Raw genomic sequence first — 20818 nt, 5'->3', positions numbered from 1 at the left:
AATATTTATGTTTTTCATGTCATATTACCTGGGAGTGGGTGGTTGGGCAGAGTAAACAAAGATAAGTAAATGAAATCACGTTTATGAAGTACTCTGGGAAAATCACTATTCTGGGAGTCTTGTAGGACAGATCTTTATCACCCTTTCTCTAATTGTGTGTTATATAGAAAATCAAATTTACCAATTTCATCCATCAATTATTTTCTTTGTTAATATCCTCTTTGCCAGTAGAAATAAGCTGATGCCATCAAATTAACAAGCCCACTTTTTCCTTTCAAAGGATGTTTAATATTAAAGTTCCCACACATGTGTTCTTGGTGATAAAATCTCAAGTAATATCTTTAACCCATTTTTTTCTTTTAGAAATGACAAGCTGTATATTAAACATATATGTGAAAAGTGTCAGAGGAGGCAGAACTAATTACCATACTGGTCCCTTTCCTTTGAGAAGTATGTAATAAATCTGAAATGTTACTTTACTATCCTGTTTGCTTCCCTTTGTTTCTTTTGAAAAATCCATGAAAGTGATACAGACGAGGAAGAGGATGACACCATCCACATGGGAAATGCCATCATGACCTTCTATGCAGCTTTGATTGACCTGTTAGGACGCTGTGCTCCCGAGATGCATGTAAGTGTCTTGGAGTCAAGGAGCAACAATCCTGGCGTTATCTCTCTCTGTTAAGAGACCCATCACTGACAAAGAGCACAAAACATCCAAAACCAGTAATCTTCATGCTCCATTAAAAATAATAGCTGCAGCATAATTGCTGAACAAGTGTTTGTTTAGTTGGAAATACCTTGGTTATAAAAATTAGTAGTGAGATTTCAGTATGATTCATTAATAGAATAGTCAGTTTCTAATATATCTCTAAAACTCATATAAGACTTCCCACACTCTAAGAGGGAAAGAACATATTTTTTTCTATATAATGTCCTTTCCTATTTTAGTGTATGCATAAAGCACTGCTCCTCTCAAGAATTATTTCTTTGCTATATAGTACTTAGTCCTTTTGAAGCTATGGAGCTGCTATGAGCTGACCACTTTTTTAAGGGGAAGTGGGAATAGGAGCAGTTTAGGGGAAAGGAAAGAGCTGTTGATTAGTGTTTTCATAAACTTTCTGACCAAAATGTAATTGAAGTTTGTGGACTGATTCTCTGTGATACATTCTGATATTTTATACTTTTTTTCTGTTTTTCTCCATTGTATTAATTTTGAAAATGCTAGCCAGAGTCCATGAAATTAGCTTCATGATCTGTTGATGGGTGGGAAACAACCAGAGTTTGTAGCAGATGGACCAGTGCTATGGAGGAAGGCAAATATACTTCTGACTGCCCTGAGCATGAAGCCAGAATGCCTGTTAAATCACCTTTCTCCCTACCCTTCAAATCTTCGGTTTCAGGGGGACTTTGTTTCTGTCTTTTTTCTCTCACACCCATAAGTTAAAACTTTCTTGCTTTCTGGATGTAATCTTTTGTTGTGAATAGAGAGGAATCACAATGTGAAGAAATATTAGAATGTTAGAAAACCTGGAGTCTGATTTTTTTTGTACGAACTTGCTGCCAGTGAGGTTTTCATTATAGTAAATGGGACTTGATTGTTAAAAATTGTGTGTTGGGAGTGATTTCAGACAAAAGCTTTATGCTGACAATATGTGTTCTTTCCCTATTAAAGTAGTTGATCAAAGGAATCACAAGAGAAATAACGCTAGTAAATAGAAGATTCTTGTTCTGCTATATTAAAGGGAAAAAAAAAAACTAAATGACTTAATAAGGGACTAATCTTGGCATTTCTGAAATCTATTCATCTTCAGCAACCATTAATTGAAGGATCTCCTAGGTGTTAGAAATTGTGCATGTGTTTCACACCCTACAGTGAAGGAACAAATGACTCCCTGGTTCTGGAAGCGTCCAGTCTGTTTCAGAGACTGGCTGAGACCTGTAACCATGACAGATCTACATTCTTCGTAGGTATTTTATTAGCCAGTGAAGATCTGACACAGTGGTCCCCAACCTTTTTGACACCAGGGACGGGTTTCGTGGAAGACAGTTTCCCCATGGATTGGGAAGAGAGGGATGGTTTGGGAATGATTCAGGTTCATTGCATTTATTGTACACTTTATTTCTATTATTATTACATTGTGATATATAATGAAATAATTATACAACTTACCATAATGCAGAATCAGTGGGAGCTTTGAACTTGTTCTCCTGCAGCTAGACAGTCCCATCCTGGGGTCATGGGAGACAGTGACACCTGAAGTGAGTAATGAGGAGCAAGTGTAAATACAGATGAAACTTCACTGGCTTGCCCCTCCTCTCACCTGCCATGTAGCTCAGTTTCTAACAGACCAGTAGAAGATTGGGGACGCCAGGTCTAACAGACCTGCTAGCATCCATGTTCATCATTTTCCCTCATTATTAACCCATTCCTGGGAGAAATCAGTGTAGACTATAGGTACAAATACAGTTACATTTTCATCACAAAACAAGGAAGAGACTAAAGAAGTCATAAATATTAGTATGTGTTCAGAGTGTAGAGATAATAATTTTTCCCTTTGTATGGTTGCTCTTTTTATGGATAGATATGCATGTGTAATTCTGGGGGGTAAGCATTCACAGACTTATCAGGCTTAAAATATTGGGTTGGCCAAAGAGTTCATTTGGGTTTTTCTGTAAGATGGTATGGAAAAATCCAAGTGAACTTTTTTTGGCTGATCCAGTACTTTAATACCCCAAAGAGGATAAAAGCTATTGTTCTAATGGAGGTACCTGTTGGCCTAGACGGCAATATATGACTCGTGTGTGCTAAAGTCAATGAAACTGATGTGGGCAAGTAAATATCTATCTGTAAGCCTGAAGTGGCAATTTCCAAGAGAGGTTCAACTTCATTGTTTATTTTTCATTAAATTTTTAAAATTAAAGTATAATTACTTCACAATATTATATTAGTTTCACATGTGCAACATAGTAATTCAAGATTGTTACAGGTTACACTCTAAAGTTATTAGAAAATACTGGCTATATTCTCTGTGCTATACAATATATCCTTGTATCTTATTTATTTTATATATAACAATTTTATCTCTTAATTCCCTAATGCTATCTTGCCCCTCCACCCTTCTCTCTGCCCATTGGTATCCACTGGTTTTTTCTCTGTAACTGTGGTCTGTTTATGTTTTTGTTACATTTGCTCATTTGTGTTTTTTTAGATTCCACATACAATGATAACATACAGTATTTGTATTTCTCTGTCTGACTCATTTCACTAAGGATAATATACTCTAGAGTATCCAGGGTATATATAATATATAATAATAGTACAATAATATATCATATACATATGATTTATTTTATATATATATAAAATGTGTGTGTGTATACACCACAGCTTTATCCATTCATCTGTGGATGGACACTTAGGTTGCTTCTGTATCTAGGCAATTATAAATAATGCTTCTGTAAATATTTGGATACAAATATCTTTTCAAATTAGTGTTTTTTTCTTTGGATATGTATACAGGAGTGAAATTGCTGGATCATAGAGTGGTTCTGTTAAAGAAGATATCTAATTTTGTGTGTAATTAACAGAAAATTATTTCAGACTTAGATTCCCATTCTTTCACTTTTCCAGATAGAATTAGAACATTGATTTCACACAATATTCTTCATTCCTTTGTTTTTCTGCCTGTAGTTGATTCTTTTTTTTTTTTTCTGTAGTTGATTCATGCTGCCAAGGGGGAAGCCATCAGAATCAGGTCTATTTTGAGATCTCTGATTCCATTGGGAGATTTGGTGGGAGTGATCAGCATCGCTTTTCAGATGCCCACAATAGCCAAAGGTAAGGCTATCTTCCATTCTTTGTAATTCAGTAGGACATTGGATGATGTGATGGTGGCTCAGATGGCAAAGAATCCGTCTATAGTGCAGGATACCTGGGTCTGATCCCTGGGTTGGGAAGATCCCTGGAGGAGGGCATGGCAACCCACTCCCATATTCTTGCCTGGAGAATCCCCATGGACAGAGGAGCCTGGCGGGCTACAGTCCATGGGGTCACAAAGAGTCAGACGTGACCGAGGAACTGAGCACAGGACATTGGATGATGTGTTGTTTTCAGTAATGTCATAGTGCTCACAGTTTCTCTCCTTGCAGCATAGTACAGTTACATGTTTCTTTTAAAAAGTTAACCACGAAGTACATTATTTTATAAAATATTTTCTGTAGTCCTTGTTTTTAAACAGCTATGTTTCCAATGGGATTTTATTCTTTTTCATGTGACATTGCAGTTTCCCGAGAAGAAGAAATAGACACCTCAACTCTCTGTCTAATATCTCTCCTGGAGTTCTTTGGTCCTCCATTCTTCACTGTCTTTCTTGACAGCAATACTTTAATTCACTCTTTTTGATTGTTTTCATGGACATTTTCTTTCTGATTTTTTAAAGATTTTTTTTTTGGTATGGACCATTTTTAAAGTATTTATTAAACTTGTTACAATATTGCTTCTGTTGTTTATGTTTTGGGGTTTTGGCCATGAGGCATACAGGATCTTAGCTCTCTGACCAGGGACTGAACCTGCACCCTCTGCATCGGAGGGTGAAGTCTTAACCACTGGACTACCAGGGCAGTCCCATTCGTGGTCACTTTTTTATAATGCTTTTTTTCCCCCTAAACCAATGGTCATAGCTTTTGACTTAGGGATTTAAAAATCCCCCGTGTGTTCAAAGAAGTAGGCTTTTTAAGACTAAGGAGAACATATTTTAAAAAGATTTCTTTTTCCCTAGTTTGACCCAACATTTGTTATTCTTTTACAACATGTAATTTTTGGTTTAGAAACTGCTTATGATTAGTTTACAGTATTAATTCAAAAGCATACAAAATAAAATCAACAGACTCTGCATATAAATACCCAGAAGCTATGGCTCCTCGTGCCCCTTCCGGGTCTAGGGAGAAGATGGGAGGGGGCCACTCAGGAGGGATGAAGTGAAGGGGTTGGTAATAAGGTCCCAGCCTTCTCTCACACTGAGCCTCTGTCATGCCCCAGACTATAGCAGAAATGGCACATGGCTTGGGCTCAAGGCCTAATTCCCTGTTGGTATTATAATTCACTCTGCCTAACATAAGAAGATATAAGCAGTTACTGAAGGCACCTAAATGATATGTTAGATCCAAATTATACTTTATTTTCCCTTATTCCAGTTGGAGTTTTGTTCAGTTTTAAAGACTTTATTGGATATTGTTGCATATGTCATTTAAAAAAATGTTTATTTATTTGACTGGGTCAGATCTTAGTTGCAGCGTACATGATCGTTGTTGCATCATGTGGGATCTTTCGTTGCGGTGCATGGACTCTTAATTGTGGCATGTGGGCTCAATAGTTATCACGTGCAGGCTTAGTTGCTCCACTGCATGTGGGATCCTAGATCCTGGACCAGGGATTGAACCCGCATCCACTGTGTTGCAAGGCAGATTCTTAACTACTAGACCACCAGAGAAGTCCCATTTATATATCGTTTTTGTAGCCAACCAATCCATCCTAAAGGAAATCAGTCCTGAATATTCGTTGGAAGGACTGATGTTGAAGCTGAAACTCCATTACTTTGGCCACCTGTTGGGAGGAACTGACTCATTGCAAAAGACCCTGATGCTGGGAAAGATTGAAGGCGGGAGGAGAAGGGCACAACAGAGGATGAGATGGTTGGACGGCATCACCGATTCACTGGACATGAGTTTGAGTAAATTCTGGGAGTTGGTGATGGACAGGGAGGCCTGGTGTGCTGCAGTCCATGGGGTCGCAAAGAGTCGTACATGAGTGAGTGACTGCACTGAACAGAACTGATGAATTTAGACTGAAAATTTGATTAGATAGGAAGTACATATGATGGCCCTTTTCTTTCATGAATTATTCCCAGAGAAGATTAACTGTTAATAACTCAAATCTAGAATGAGGGGATTGCTGTGTGACAGAAGATGCTTATCCTACATGCCAGCTCTATGATTGTTAGGAAGTGAAGTTTCATGTGTGTTAACCCAACACACTCATATCTCCAGGTGGCAGAAAAGTTGTGATAACTGAATACTCATTCTAATTTTAAGGAAAGCTGGACCTTAAAACTTGTCCCCTAGCTTTTTGTCTTCCCACTTGCAGTTCAGTCACTCAGCTGTGTCCAACTCTTTGAGCCCCCATGGACTGCAGCATGCCAGTCTTCCCTGTCCATCACCAAATCCTGGAGTTTCTAAAACTCATGTCCATTGATTTGGTGCTGCCATCCAACCATCTCATCCTCTGTCGTCCCCTTCTCCTCCTGCCTTCAATCTTTCCCAGCATCAGGGTCTTTTCAAATGAGTCAGTTCTTTGCATCAGGTGGCCAAAGTATTGGAATTTCAGCTTCAGCATCGGTCCTTCCAATGAATAGTTAGGACTGATTTCCTTTAGGATGGACTGGTTGGATCTCCTTGCAGTCCAAGGGACTCTCAAGAGTCTTCTCCAACACCACAGTTCAAACGCATCAATTCTTCAGCGCTCAGCTTTCTTTATAGTCCAGCTCTCACATCCATACATGACTACTGGAAAAACCAAAGCTTTGACTTGACAGACCTTTTTTGGCAAAGTGATGTCTCTGCTTTTTAATATGCTATCCAGGTTGGTCATAACTTTTCTCCCAAGGAGTAAGCTTCTTTTAATTTCATGGCTGCAGTCACCATCTGCAGTGATTTTAGAGCCCCCTAAAATAAAGTCTCTCACTGTTTCCATTGTTTCCCTTTCTATTTGCCATGGAGTGGTGGGACCAGATGCCATGATCTTAGCTTTCTAAATGTTGACTGACCAACTTTTTCATTCTCCTTTTTCACTTTCATGAAGAGGCTCTTTAGTTCTTCTTCACTTTCTGCCATAAGGGTGATGTCATCTGCATATCTGAGGTTATTGATATTTCTCCTGGCAATTGATTCCAGCTTATGCTTCATCCAGCCCAGCATTTCTCATGATGTACTCTGCATATAAGTTAAATAAGCAGGGTGACAATATGCAGCCTTGACATACTCCTTTCGATTTGGAACCAGTCTGTGGTTCCATGTTCAGTTCTAACTGTTGCTTCCTGACCTGCATACAATTCCTCAGGAGGCAGGTCAGGTGATCTGGTATTTCCACATCTTGAAGGATTCTCTGGGGTTGCTTGTGATCCACACGACCAATTGTGTGATCCACACAATTGTGATCCACACAACCAGTTGACTGTTGGCATAGTCAATAAAGCAGAAGTAGATGTTTTTCTGGAACTCTCTTGCTTTTTTGATCCAACGGATGTTGGCAGTTTGATCTCTGATTCCTCTGCCTTTTCTAAATCCAGTTTGAACGTTTGGAAGTTCACATTTCACATACTGTTGAAGCCTGGCTTGGAGAATTTTGAGCATTACTTTACTTGCATGTGAGAAGAGTGCAATTGTGCGATAGTTTGAGCATTCTTTGGCATTGCCTTTCTTTGGGATTGGAATGAAAACTGACCTTTTCCAGTCCTGCGGCCACTGCTGAGTTTTCCAAACTTGCTGGCATATTGAGTGCAGCAATTTCACAGCATCATCTTTTACGATTTGAAGTAGCTCAACTGGAATTCCATCACCTCCACTAGCTTTGTTTGTAGTGATGCTTCCTAAGGTCCACTTGACTTCACATTCTAGGATGTCTGAGTCCAGGTGAGTGATCACACCATCATGGTTATCCGGGTCATGAAGATCTTTTTTGTATAGTTCTTCTGTGTATTCTTTCCACTTCTTAATCTTCTGCTTCTCTTAGGTCCATACTATTTCTGTCCTTTATTGTGCCCATCTTTGCATGAAATGTTCCCTTGGTATCTCTAGTTTTCTTGAAGAGATCTCTAGTCTTTTCCATTCTATTGTTTTTCCTCTATTTCTTTGCACTGATCACTGAGGAAAACTTTCTTATAGCTCCTTGCTCATCTTTGGAACTCTGCATTCCAATGGGCATATCTTTCCTTTTCTCCTTTGCCTTTTGCTTCTCTTCTTTTCACAGCTATTTGTAAGTCCTCCTCAAACATTTTGCCTTTTTGCATTACTTCTTCTTGGAGATGGTCTTGATCCCTGCCTTCTCTACAGTCTCACAAACCACCGTCCATAGTTCTTTAGGCACTCTCTATCAGATCTAATCCCTTGAATGTATTTGTCACTTCCACTTTATAATTGTAAGGGATTTGATTTAGGTCGTACCTGAATGTTCTAGTGGTTTTCCCTTTTCTTCAATTTAAGTCTGAATTTGGCAATAAGGAGTTCATGATCTGAGCCACAGTCAGCTCCTGGTCTTGTTTTTGCTGACTGTATAGAGCTTCTCTATCTTTGGCTGCAAAGAATATAATCAATCTGATATCATTATTGACCATCTGGTGATGTCCATGTGTAGAGTCTTCTCTTGCATTGTTGGAAGAGGGTGTTTGCTATGACCAGTGCATTCTCTTGGCGAAACGCTATTAACCTTTGCCCTGCTTCATTCTGTACTCCAAGGCTAAATTTGCATGTTACTCCAGGTATTTCTTGACTTTTGCATTCTAGTCCCCTATAATGAAAAGGACATCTTTTTGGGGTGTTAGTTTTAAAAGGTCTTGTAGGTCTTCATAGAACCATTCAATTTCAGCTTCTTCAGCATTATTGGTCAGGGCATAGACTTGGATTACTGTGATACTGAATGGTTTGCCTTGGAAACGAACAGAGATCATTCTGTCGTTTTTGAGATTGCATCCAAGTACTGCATTTTGGACTCTTTTGTTGACTATGATGGCTGCTCCATTTTTTCTAAGGGATCCTTGCCCACAGTGGTAGATATAATGGTCATCTGAGTTAAATTCACCCATTCCATTCCATTTTAGTTCACTGATTCCTAAAATGTTGATGTTCACTTTTGCCATCTCCTGTTTGATCACTTCCAATTTGCCTTGATTCATGGACCTAACATTCTAGGTTCCTATGCAATAGTGCTATTTACAGCAATGGACTTTACTTCCATCACCAGTCACATCCACACTGGGTGTTGTTTTTGCTTTGACGCCATCTCTTCACTCCTTCTGGATTTATTTCTCCACTGATCTCCAGTAGCATTTTGGGCGCCTATTGACCTGGTGAGTTCATCTTTCAGTGTCCTATCTTTTTGCCTTTTCATGCTGTTCATGGGATTCTCAAGAAAAGAATACTGAAGTGGTTTGCCATTCGCTTCTCCAGTGGACCACATTTTGTCAGAACTCTCCACCATGACCTGCCTGTTTTGGGTGGCCCTACACTGCATTGCTCATTCCCCACTTTAGGCAGTTTCTTTTTCTTGTGTGTAAAGAGACTGTTCTCATTTACCTCTTTTACTTCACTTCTAACTCATGTTCATTTACCTATTTAAAATATTTTGTCTTTCCCCTACATTTTGAGCCACAAAATTGATACTCTTAGGATAAGAGTGACACACAGACTAGGAAATAAATAAATGCTAGATTTTACCTTTAAAATTAGTAATAACGTGGAACTAAGAACAAGGATTATATGAGTGTTCAGACATCTCTTTCAGAATTGCTCCAAAAGTTGCAATAGACCTCCTTTTCATCCAGCCATCTATCTTTTGTTATTGTTGTTTTTCAGTCACTAACTTGTGTCCGACTCTACGACCCCATGAACTGCAATGTGCCAGTTTCTTCTTTCTTTACTAACTTTTTAGATTTTTCTAGTTAGTTTCTTTCTTGTTCCACCTAGTTGTGTTATAATAAAGTTATGATTTTTTTTGGTCATAAATATGAGCTATAAAAATGTTCAAGCTACCACACAGTTGCATTCATTTCACATGCTAGCACGATTATGGTCAAAATCCTTCAAGCGAGGCTTCAACAGTATATGAATTGAGGACTTTCATATGTTCAAACAGGATTTAGAAAAGGTAGAGGAACCAGAGATCAAATTGCCAACATATGTTGGATCATAAAAAAAGCAAGGTCATTCCAGAAAAGCATCTACTTCTGCTTCATTGACTACGCTAAAGCCTTTGACTGTGTGGATCACAACAAATTGTGGAAAACACTTAAAGAGATGGAAATACCAGACAACCTTACCTGCCTCTTGTGAATCCTATATGCAGGTCAAGAAGCAACAGTTAGAACCGGACATGGAACAACAGACTGGTTCCAAATTGGTAAAGGAGTATGTCAAGGCTGTATTTTGTCACCCTGCTTATTTAACTTATATGCAGAGTACATCATGTAAAATGCCGGGCCAGATGAATCATAAGCTGGAATCAAGATTTCCGGGAGAAGTATCAATAACCTCAGATATGCAGATGACACCATCCTTATGGCAGAAAGTGAAGAGGAACTAAAAAGCCTTTTGATGAAAGTGAAAAAGTTGGCTTAAAACTCAACATTAAAAAAATTAAGATCATGGCATCCAATCCCATCACTTCATGGCAAATAGATGGACAAAAAAAATGGAAACAGTGACAGATGTTATTCTCTTTGGCTCCAAAATCACTGAGGATGGTGACTGCAGCCATGAAAATAAAAGACACCTCTTGGAAGAAAAGCTGTGACCACCCTAGACAGCATATTGAAATGCAGAGACATCACTTTGCCTCTGCCGATAGAGGTCTGTAGAGTCAAAGCTGTGGTTTTTCCAGTAGTCATGTATGGATGTAGAAGTTGGGCCATTAAAGAAGGCTGAGCACCAAAGAAGTGATGCTTTTGAACTGTGGTGTTGGAGAAGACTCTTGAGAGTCCCTTGGGCCACAAGAATATCATACCAGTCAGTCCTAAAGGAAATCAATCCTGAATATTCGTTGGAAGGACTGATGCTGAAGCTCCAATACTTTGGCCACCTGATGCAAAGAGCCGACTCATTGGAAAGGACTCTGATGCTGGGAAAGACTGAAGGCAGGAGGAGAAGGGGATGACAGAGGATGAGATGGTGGGTTTGTGTAATTGATTTGATGGACATGAGTTTGAGCCAACTCCCGGAGATAGTGAAGGACAGGGAAGCCTGGGATGCTGGAGTCCATTGGAGTAACAGAGTCAGACACGACTGAGCGACTGAATAACGACAATGAAGTATATTGCTTAACTTGGAATTAAAGAATTTTATGTGTGGGCTGTCATAATCGCAGTGAAAGTTAGTTTTTAAAATGCCATCTACTGGTCATTGTTAAATTATTGCGTTTTTTATTTAACCTCTGTTGAGAATGTTGCGCTTCCCTGGTGGGTCAGTGGTAAGGAATCAGCTTGCCAGTGCAGGAGACGTAGATTCAATTCCTGGTCCAGGGAGATCCTTTGGAGAAGGAGATGGCAACCCACTCTGGTATTCTTGCCTGGGAAATCCCATGGACAGAGGAGCTTGGAGGGCTACAGTCTATGGGGTCATAAAGAGTTTGGCATGACTTAGCGACCAAATGACAACAAATGGAGAACATAGAAACTTTTATGTCTTTGTTTTGCTGTGTTACACCTTAAATCAACCCTAAAACTCAAACCATCAATATTCTTATGTTTCAATGGGAAATCAGTTGGTTCTTTAAGCATCACCAGTTATCAGTGATAGTTTCTGTTTTGTATTTAGTATATAAAGCTAAAGCCTTTTTCATACATTGTTTCCCTGAGTCTGAGGTTTTTTAAATTTTTATCTTATATAGAGTATAGTTGCTTTACTATGTTGTTAGTTTCAAGGGTACAGAAAATTGATTCAGTTATATACACACATATATTTATATATTCTTTTAGGGTTCTTTCTCCATTTAGGTTATTACAGAGCATTGAGTAGAGTTCCCTGTGCTTTATAGTAGGTTCTTATTGATTATCTATTTTATATATAAGAGTTGTTTTTGTTTAGTGACTAAGTCATGCCTGATTCTTTGTGACCCCTATGGACTGTAGCCTGCTAGGCGCCTCTATCCAAGAGATTCTCCAGGCAAGAATACTGGAACGGGTTACCGTTTCCTTCTCCAAGGGATCTTCCCTACCCAATGATCTAACTCACATCTCCTGCACAGCAGGCAGATTCTTTATCACTGAACCATCAGGGAAGCCAATATATACTGTGTATATATTGATCCCAACCTCATAATTTATCTCTCCCTTTCCCCACCTTTCCCCTTTGGTAATGCTAAGTTTGTTTACTAAGTCCTGTAAGTTGGTTTCTGTTCTGTAAATAAGTTAGTTTGTATCATTTTTTAGATTCCGCATGTAAGTGACATTTGTCTTTGACTTACTTTACTTAGTATGGTAATCTCCAGGTCCATCCATGTTGCTCCAATGCATTATTTCATTCTTTTTATGGCTAATATTCCATTGTTCATATGTACTACATCTTCTTTATCCTTTCATCTGTCAGTGGACACAGGTTGCTTCCATGCCCTGGCTATTATAAATAGTGCTGCTCCAAACACTGAGATGTGTTAAATTTTTGAATTATGGTTTTGTCCAGTTACATGCCCAGGAGTGGGATTTCTGGATCATATGGTAGTTCTATTTTTAGTTATTTAAGAAACCTTTACACTGTTCTCTGTAGTGGGTAGACCACCATACATTCCTACCAGTAATGTAGGAGGGTTCCCTTTTCTCCACACCCTCTCCAGCATTTATTGTTTGTAGATTTTTTGATGGACCAGTTTTCACCAGTCTTAAAAATTTTTATTATACTTACCCTAGCCCAAAATGATAATGAAAGGAGGAGGAGTTTAGAAAACGTAAGGGTCAGGTATCTAATCTCAAAAATAGATGTTCTTTTCCTGCAGCCCTTGGATGGAGCAGATTTCCACAGGCTGTCTGAGCCAGTAATTTCAGGCGACGGATGATGAAGGCAGCACGGAGTAAAGCCAGTGCAGCTGACATTTCTTACTCCAGTTCAGTGTCATTAGAGCTGGCTGGTTCAATGCAGGGATTAAATTACCTGGATCGGATTTTAAGTGCAGTTTTGCTTAGTTTAAATCTAAATTTGCCGATGACTAGATACACAACCCTGGACAAGTTAGCTAACTTTTCTGAAAGCTGATTTTTATCTTGTGTTGAATGAAGATAATAATGCCCCCTTCATACTGCTCTTGTGGACATTTTATGAGGTTGTATCTGGAACACTCCTAACAGTACCTGACAACAGCACAGATGTCAAGAGTTATTATTATTGTATTAATAATTATAGGAAGGAAGATATTAGTTATATTATTTGGTATAAGGAATGGAAATAATTTGGCATTGGTCTTCAATCCAATCTTCCTTTAAAACACCTTTTGTTCATTTTTATGTTCAGATTCAGTCACTGAGTATGAATGAAAACAAAAATGTTGTGACTTTGTTATTTCAGGCTATTATGGGTATGGTTATGTATCATCTTTCTCAGGGGCCTGCTTTTTTTCAACATTTGCATGTGTTAAAAATTCTGTGATATAATTTGTGGACTCTTACAGTGTATTTCAGAAACAATTTGGCATAATTATCCCATGGTCAAACAGAAAACAAGTTTTTTCTCCAGTATTTTAAATTGGCGTGTAATTCCCTAATTTTTCATTTCAGTGATCCCATCTATGAATCTATGGAGTTATACTAAGGAATTCACTCCACTATATTGGCATCAAGTGTTGACTGTCGATAGAGAAAATAATATAGCTCTCAAATATGTTTTACATGTTATTAAATGCTATTATGATTAATGAAACACATTTCATTTGAAAGTCAAACTGGTTCATAGAGTTTTGTTCATTATTTTATAATTCTTTAAGCCATATATATGTAAATGATGTAAACATACCATGACTATCACATAGAGTACATGATTCTTACTAATGTTTTAAAGACCTGCTCTTGTTTTGAAAAGACTGCAAACCTTGCTTTACATATTAGCTTTTAGGATATTTACCCCTAGTTTTATAATTGAATTATGGATGTCATTTTGTTTCCTTCTCAGAATCTGGCATAATACTCTGTCCTAATCACATGCACAATTAACAAATGGATGCTAAAATAGCGTTTAAATGACCTTGGATTTACAGTGCACTGCCATATTTTCTCAGCTGATTCCCAGCCCTTACTTGAATGTATTAGAAGAACAGAAAAGCATTCAACTGATAACTTTATTTAAAACGTGAGCGGCTGTAAAGTAGCCATTTGTAACCAGTCTTCATGGATGGCGTGGCCATTAACAACAGTATCACCTTCTCTCTTTTAGATGGGAATGTGGTGGAGCCTGACATGTCTGCAGGGTTTTGTCCAGATCACAAGGCAGCCATGGTTTTGTTCCTTGACAGGGTCTATGGAATTGAGGTTCAGGATTTCCTCCTCCATCTTCTTGAGGTTGGCTTTCTGCCAGATCTCCGGGCTGCTGCCTCCTTAGACACGGTAATGATTTGAACAAATGCATTCTGCAACTTTTAACTCTTCAGTCTCTGCCACCTGAAATTCTTTCACAGATATATTCATTCATTCATTCATTGTCCCCACATGTTTATCGAATGCCAATTTTTTAGGGTAGCAGAGAGTAAACAGAAAATAAGATAGACTATATCCTCAAGGAATTTACTGAATAGTGGAGAAAATGGACAACCCAAAGAGTACAGTAAGAATTCTGATCAGTGCAATGGAAGACAGTAAGAAGTTTATATAACCCTAATTAGGGAGGTCACAGTGGTTCCTGTTCAACTTCTAAGTCGACATAAATAATTGTGTGTCTCAGTAAAAGCAATTAAAATATTAAAAAGATCTAGTGAACATTGTTGAGTCTTTCAACTACAGTATCATCCTGTTGTATTCATTTTTTAATGTACATATAAATTAAAATCTGTCTTGTGAGATCAGCAGCCCATGTCAAGAAACTGCCACCATCAGTGTAAATGTTCTACTATTTGAAACATTTTAAAAATAAGCTGGAATGCTAAATGTTATTCTAGTAGTTGTAATAATACCTTGTTTTATTCTCAATTATATGTCTTGTTGTTATCAGAGGAAATCAGATCTTGAGTTGGCAGTAGCTCCCTCATGAAAACCGTGAGAGGAGAATCATAAAAATGAAACTGAATTCTTTTTTCTTTTTTTGGTTGTGTTCATGTGAATTTCTGAACCTATGTATTATAGATGATAGCATGGTAAGACAATCAACCTTTGACTGTTGATTCTGATCGACATGAGCATAAATACGATGAGTATATATATATGACATGAGTATAAAGTGTTTGAAATTTACTGTGAGAATAAACTCCTTTCTTTTGCCTCTGCTAGTAAAGGGAGAGTCTCCCATTCTTTGATATCATTAGCATCTTCATCTTTCATCCATCCTACCCTTCACATTTTATTATAGAACATGAACTTCTGTGACTTTTTGACGAGATAACTATTATTTCATTCATTTTTATCTATTGATGAGCAATTAAAAATCTGTTGTTTTTAGTGGTTAAAAAAAAAAAGCATATGAACCACAGTTAAAGCTATAACAGAGGAATCCATTTCCATATTGCATACTTTTGTCAATTTCTGGATAGTGAAATAACATGTCAACATGTATGTCCCTTTGAAGGTTGCCTCCTGACCAATGCAGATGATGGTCTCCTCTCCAATTCCCTTCCAGGCTGCTTTGAGTGCCACAGACATGGCCCTGGCCCTCAATCGGTACCTCTGCACAGCTGTGCTCCCCTTGTTGACAAGGTGCGCTCCTCTTTTTGCGGGCACCGAGCACCATGCTTCTCTCATTGACTCGTTGCTTCACACTGTGTACCGGCTTTCGAAGGGCTGCTCACTCACCAAAGCTCAACGGGATTCCATAGAAGTGTGTTTACTCTCTATCTGTGGGTAAGTGGACAATGAAATCTATTTCATGTTTCTTTAAATAAGAGCCTTTACTCCGTGGTCCTTGACAATTTGTTATGAATGTTAACAACAATTTCTGGACCAGAAAATTAATTCGTGTTAGTCATTGTTGTGCACCGAGTTATGAGTCTTACCGGAGCACTCTTGCTCCTGATCAAATTCAGGAGTGTTCCTCCAAGACTCTATAGGTATCTGGCCATTGAATACGGTGTTGGACTGATGATGCTGTTCTGGATGTTGGCAGGTAAAGGTGTTGTGTGGGGAATCCCTGGCTGTGTTAGTGTAGGATTAACCTTTCAACTGTGTGTAATGGTTTTAACTCCTCTTCTGGAAGAGAAAAGAAAAAAAAAGAGACTTATTAAAGGTAAAAAAGAAATACATCTAGTAATATAGTAAAAACAGTAAAGTATGGCCTATGTTTGACAATGATGGAAATCAAGTGTCTTACTAGGAAAACCAGAAACATGTATCTTCTTCTGAAGTTCTGACAAGTGCAAGTGACAATTTCTCAGACCCCTATCTAGGTTAATGGTTTCTTCCTAATGGACAGGAGCTCTTGGAGGGGAAAGCTTGCCGTCTGTCCAGAACATTGGTGAAGGAAGGGTTTTCACTCACAGTGGAATGAGTGTATGGGTGTAGGCACCAGATGGGACTGAGAGAGGTTAGAGATTAGTTCATAATCTTAGTTTCCCGACCCTACAGTTCTGTGAAATGGAATCAAAACCTGTCTCACTGATTTTTCAAAATATTAAATGAGGTGAAGCACTCGGGATTACCAGAATAATATATGGTCACAGGGTGTTAGTTTGCTTTCCCTTCCTCCTCTGGCAAAATTTCTTAGTCTTTCTCTTCCTCTTACTCCTGTTCTCCCTCCTCTTTCTGCTTCTGATCTAGTCACTGAGCCCCTTCCCACCCATTGAAAAGAGAGAATAGCATTTACTAAATTAATAGGAACAGTGGGCTCTGTGGCTTTGACTGGTGAGAAGAGAAGGGGCTGAAGAGGAACATCTCCTATAGCAAATGAAGGTTGATCTTCAGATCAGGGAGCTAGAGATGAGTTTGAAATATAACCTTTTATGAAATTATGTACCTCTCAGTTAATCTTTGAATTAGGAACACCTAAAATTAACATCATCTGAAGAGAAGTGTAGGTATAGGTTCTTGGGGTGTATAATCTGGTTTAATGAATTATCTACTTAGTTTAAACATTATTAGATATTCATTATTAAAATTAGCTTTGTTCCACCAGCCAATTGAGACCTTCTATGATGCAACACTTACTCAGACGATTAGTATTTGATGTCCCATTATTAAATGAACACGCAAAGATGCCTCTTAAGGTAAGTACAGGAAATGTTTGTAGTTATTTGATTACTGGGTACTCTGACTTTGTTTCCTATTACAATATGTACATTTCTTAAATTCATCATGTTTAATATTGAATGCTGGAAATTTTCTTCCAGTTATTGAAATGGGCATATAAGTTGTATTTGTGTGTACATCAACCTAAATAAACAAGTAATGAAAGGCCAGAGAAATCCTAAGATTGGTTTACTGTATGTCAGTGGAAATAGAAATCAGTGGAAAGAAAACAGGCCACAAGAAAAAGATGAGTCAATATATTCTTAAGCCAATATATTCTTATATACTATGGAAAACATGGTAATAGGCCTGGCCTAAAGTATTAACAACCTCAAGGCATTAAGAATAGACTTTAAAAACAACATTTGCTAAGTCTGTTAATCAAATGACAGTTTCCAAATATCATCTCATAAGGTTCAAAATAATCCTTATGTATATGCAGTTACGGTTTACCATAGAGTATAGAAAATTGCCTGACATATTTGCTTCCCAGCTTTATTATTCTGCACAGGAAATGATCAAATCTCATTCTGTCTTATTGACTTCGAATATTTTCTTGTTGTTGAATATCCCAATCCACACTGAGGATTAAGATGTTAGGGGTATACTAATAAATGATCTAGTGGCATGGTCTGTGCATGGAGGTCATTGTCCTGTAATGGACTTTTTATAGGTGACCACTCTGCTCTGCCACCTGGTAAGCATTATATTTTTTTCTCATGGCCACACAGTAATAGTGCTATACAAAGAGGTTTGAGATAAAAATGAACTGCTGTTTTTTTGAGCTGCCATTATACTAATTTGTATTTAATAACAAAAACAATATTTCTCTATGAAAATTAATTTTGGTTTAATAAACCTAGGGAAATTAATGAATTCCATAAATTCTGTCCTTGCTGAAAATCCCATTTTTACCTGGGATAGTGCTTGTCACGTAGAATTTTCTTGATACAAATGAGCTAGAAGATACCTGAAAAAAGATACAGGATCACTTTATGTGATAAAACTCTTTTGCATTATAGATAGTTCTATGTTAGTCCAAGCAAATTAGATCTCAGTATTTCATCATTTGAGATTCCTAAATTGTGTGTTTGTGTGTTTTATAACTGAGAAGGATACTAAGTGAGAAAAAAATATGTCTACAGTAAGATATGTAGTTAGTTTTAATAAGAGTAACTCTTATCAGTTTATTTTCCTTGTTAGATATAGGTAAGAGTCCAAAACGTATAGTTACTTTATAAAGATCATTTTATTAATTTGGCAATTAGTTGTGACTATTTCTTAATGTATTAACCACAAATATCTTATCCAAAGAGTTACTAAATAATGGAATCATGAAGTATAGTGATTAAGGATGGGCAGAGAGGAAGCAAACATATCCAGAGGCACTGTCCCCTGAGAATGCACCTTAGGTGCTGTATCCTCTGGGTCACCCTAACGCCAATCACTCTGTTAAATTCATGGATTCCAGGAGATAACAAGTCATAAAATTATAAGTAAATGATAGCAACTAAAGTAGATCTCAGTACACAGATAGCCAATCAACCTCCTAAAGAATTCTTTTCGAGATGATTTGGGAAATTGGGTGTTTGGTCTTTAAATTGTAATCAGTGTTAAATCTTAAAGAGATATGCTATATAAGGTAATAGTATTTTCCAAAAGAATTCATATGGAATTGAGTAGTTTCCTTTCACTTGGCCTTATTACATGGCATTAGAATGCCGTTGGGAGGAAATGGAAAAAAAAACATTGAACTATCTTTAGTTCAGTGCTCTTATAATTGTTTTCCTACCTAGCTGCTGACAAATCATTATGAAAGATGCTGGAAATATTACTGCCTGCCTGGAGGGTGGGGAAACTTCGGAGCTGCCTCAGAAGAAGAACTTCATTTATCAAGAAAGCTGTTCTGGGGCATCTTTGATGCCCTGTCTCAAAAGGTAATTTAATCTTTTGTGGATTTATTTGTATGATAAAATAATTGAAAAACCATAGGTTCTTTATAAGAAAGTGTTCCTAGTAGAATAGTGAAATGCTACCTTTACTTATCAAGACTTGACATAATTTTGTTTTTTTCTCTTTATAACAAATGTTGAGAATGCAGTTTATATTGACTTTTCATAATCATGATGGTTACCTGTTTCTTGTAATTACACACTTTTTTTTTTTTATTAGTTGGAGGCTAATTACTTCACAACATTTCAGTGGGTTTTGTCATACATTGATATGAATCAGCCATAGATTTACACGTATTCCCCATCCCGATCCCCCCTCCCACCTCCCTCTCCACCCGATTCCTCTGGGTCTTCCCAGTGCACCAGGTCCGAGCACTTGTCTCATGCATCCCACCTGGGCTGGTGATCTGTTTCACCATAGATAGTATACATGCTGTTCTTTTGAAATATCCCACCCTCACATTCTCCCACAGAGTTCAAAAGTCTGTTCTGTATTTCTGTGTCTCTTTTTCTGTTTTGCATATAGGGTTATCGTTACCATCTTTCTAAATTCCATATATATGTGTTAGTATGCTGTAATGTTCTTTATCTTTCTGGCTTCCTTCACTCTGTATAAGGGGCTCCAGTTTCATCCATCTCGTTAGAACTGATTCAAATGAATTCTTTTTAACGGCTGAGTAATATTCCATGGTGTATATGTACCACAGCTTCTTTATCCATTCGTCTGCTGATGGGCATCTAGGTTGCTTCCATGTCCTGGCTATTATAAACAGTGCTGCGATGAACATTGGGGTGCACGTGTCTCTTTCAGATCTGGTTTCCTCAGTGAATTACACACTTTTTGACTTGAAAATGGCTAAGCATTTTAGCAGATTATTCACATGGATTGATCTGATATATTTGGTATTTGGTATATATTTGAATATTTGATATATATCTGGTGGGTATATATATACATATATATATGGTATATATATATGGTATATATTTGAATATCTGGCATATTCTGATATATATATATATATCTGGTACATATATATATATCTGGTGTATATATCTGGTATATATATTTGGTATATATTTGAATATCTGGTATATTTTGACTTATTTGGACTCAAACCCTCCCTCATCAGTCACCTCCCCAGTCTTATAAAGCCTGAAGAAATCTTGTCAAATGTAAAAATGTTAAATATTAGAGCTCTTAAAGTTATAATATTCCAGTAGCCTGACTGATTTCCCACACTCTGCTGCTATGGTGATTTAAGTGTCGGCATTCACTCTTGCTTTATGTGCGTGACATCCTCTAATAGTTGCCAAATTTGCAGTGAATGGTTTTGTACACTTTTCAGGAAACTGAAGCATAGTATTTCAGTGAAAATCAGAACATGCTTGCTATGCTTATGCTTAAATCATTCATCAAAATCACAGTTTGAATTCCCAGACAGACATTATCAGATGACTGGAATAGTATAACAGAAGTTTGCTACATAATAAAGGAAGTTTATCTGTGATAACATGTGGTAGCTACATCTGAATGCTTTTTCTTATTGAATTGTATTTGGGAAACTGAGAGTCCTTTTAAAACAATATGTAGAATGTATTTTTAGAAGAATTTGCAACTGTAAAAGTTAGCACTTAAAGTGAGATAACTTTAAAATAATTATTATTTTTGATTTTTAAAAAAATATG

At 37.5% G+C, this 20818-nt stretch overlaps 1 protein-coding gene across 1 annotated transcript in view; it reads left to right on the top strand.

Annotated features, from left to right (window-relative positions):
* RYR2 (ryanodine receptor 2) overlaps positions 1-20818 on the top strand; it is a 595071-nt gene that overhangs the window by 362246 nt on the left and 212007 nt on the right. The window contains exons 47-52 of the mRNA XM_043477303.1: positions 526-631; positions 3721-3841; positions 14185-14354; positions 15577-15797; positions 17065-17155; positions 18974-19114. Of these exons, the coding sequence (XP_043333238.1) occupies positions 526-631; positions 3721-3841; positions 14185-14354; positions 15577-15797; positions 17065-17155; positions 18974-19114 (850 nt within the window). The remainder of the gene's footprint in view (positions 1-525; positions 632-3720; positions 3842-14184; positions 14355-15576; positions 15798-17064; positions 17156-18973; positions 19115-20818) is intronic.

This window comes from Cervus canadensis, chromosome 8 (genome assembly GCF_019320065.1).
Source record: "Cervus canadensis isolate Bull #8, Minnesota chromosome 8, ASM1932006v1, whole genome shotgun sequence".
NCBI lineage: Eukaryota > Metazoa > Chordata > Mammalia > Artiodactyla > Cervidae > Cervus > Cervus canadensis.
Note: the sequence above shows the minus strand (reverse complement) of the source record. Positions and strands in the feature narration are given on the sequence as shown.